This window comes from Octopus bimaculoides, chromosome 25 (genome assembly GCF_001194135.2).
Source record: "Octopus bimaculoides isolate UCB-OBI-ISO-001 chromosome 25, ASM119413v2, whole genome shotgun sequence".
Classification (NCBI taxonomy): domain Eukaryota; kingdom Metazoa; phylum Mollusca; class Cephalopoda; order Octopoda; family Octopodidae; genus Octopus; species Octopus bimaculoides.
In genome coordinates this window covers 13748743-13750482 of record NC_069005.1, presented here as the reverse complement: position 1 = coordinate 13750482, position 1740 = coordinate 13748743, and the positions used below count along the sequence as shown (strand labels likewise).

The window sequence follows — 1740 nt, the reverse complement described above, 5'->3', positions numbered from 1 at the left end:
TGGTATTAAAAATGCAACAGAGTAAATTTATTCCATAAAATCATCATTGGCTTCAACTACGGCCTCCGGACGACTTCGGAATCTCCTGCAACTCTTCTGGACTGTCTCCTTGTTTAAATTGGTGAATGCTGCCATAATCATTGCCTTCAGTTCATCTTTGGTGTTACAAGGAGTTTTGTTGGTCTCTCGCTCAACTGCGCCGCACAAATAATAATCAAGGGAGTTGCAGTTTGAGGAGTTAGGCAGCCAGATGTTAGGGGTGATGTGGTCGCAGAAATTGTCTGAAATCCATGACTGGGTTATCATGCTTATGTGGCATGGTGCAGTGTCCTGTTGCCAGACATAGGGTCTTCCAGCAGCCACCTTCTTGAACCAAGGCAGCATTACCTCCTCCAGGCACTTGACGTAGGCCTCCGTGTTGAGTCTGAAGCCGTGTGGGAAGATGAATGGAGACTTAACGTCACCATCACTAGTGACCACTCCAAACACCATGATGTTAACTGGATGTTTGATTTTTATCACACTCGGTACATGTTCTCAAATTGTCCTCTCCTCGGATTGACACCCAAGTATTCTGAAGTGTTCGTATTGGAGCTTCCGACGCGAATGCCAAGTAGTACAGCATGTCGTTTCCAAATTTCTAGCAGAGTGAATTGTGTCATGATGTTGGTTTTTCTACAGACGGCGCTCAACCGATCCTACTATTCTGTGTAGTCGACAAAATCAAAAACAAACAATGCACATACGCGAAATTAAAAATATAAAATGGCGACAATTTACTTATCGCACCCTGTGTGTGTGTGTGTATATATATATATATATATATATATATATTCGTGAGCCGAATACCCTAACCGCTAAACCACGCGCCTTCACGTACACACACATACACACACACACACACACACACACACACACACACACACACACACACACACACACACACACACATACACACATACACACACACAGATGAGTAAGTGTGTATATATTATGTATGTATGTGTGTATGTGTGTCTTTTTATGTATGTGTATGTCCTCCTCACCGCTTGATAACCGGTGATGGTTTGTTCACATCCCCAAAACTTGGCGGTTCGGTAAACGCAGACGCTAATATAAGTTGCAGGCTATAAGTACTGTGAGTCAAGTCATTCGAGTAAAACTTTTGAAGGCGTTGCTCCAGCACGGACGCTGTCCAGTGACTGAAACAAGTAAAAGATAAAAGACATACATACCGTAAGCTAAATAGACTTTATTCGTTTCTTTAGAGTAAACTGCAGCTTCAACGCGTGATGGCCCTTGGTTAAACACAGATCGAATTCGTTGCATCTCCGCAGTTTTACTACTGATAACATATTGCTGGTCAACGAACACGTAGTCAATTCGTCCCAAAACTAAAACAGAAAACAGCAAAAACAAATTATACAAAATATAATAAAAGTAAATACAAATACACGCTCATATGTATGTGTGTGTGTGTATGTGCGTGTGTGTGTGTATGTATGTGTATGTGTAGTGTGTGTGTGTAGTGTGTGTGTGAACGTGTATGTCTATGAGTCTATGTGTGCTTATGAGTCGAGGCACGACTGAAGTGACATACAAATACGTATGTATTTGTATGTATGTATGTATTCATGTGTGTATGTATGCATGTATGTATGAGTGTTTGTATATGCATTCTATGATTTAATATGCATATATATATATATATATATATATATATATATATATATATATATA

General features: G+C 40.1%; 1 protein-coding gene across 1 annotated transcript in view; it reads right to left on the bottom strand.

Annotated features, from left to right (window-relative positions):
* The window catches only part of LOC128250781 (uncharacterized), a 7705-nt gene extending 6286 nt beyond the window's left edge, over window positions 1-1419 (bottom strand). The window contains exon 1 of the mRNA XM_052976697.1: window positions 1236-1419. Coding sequence (XP_052832657.1) covers window positions 1236-1329 — 94 coding nt within the window. The 5' untranslated portion in view covers window positions 1330-1419. The remainder of the gene's footprint in view (window positions 1-1235) is intronic.
* Window positions 1420-1740: the final 321 nt, after the last annotated feature.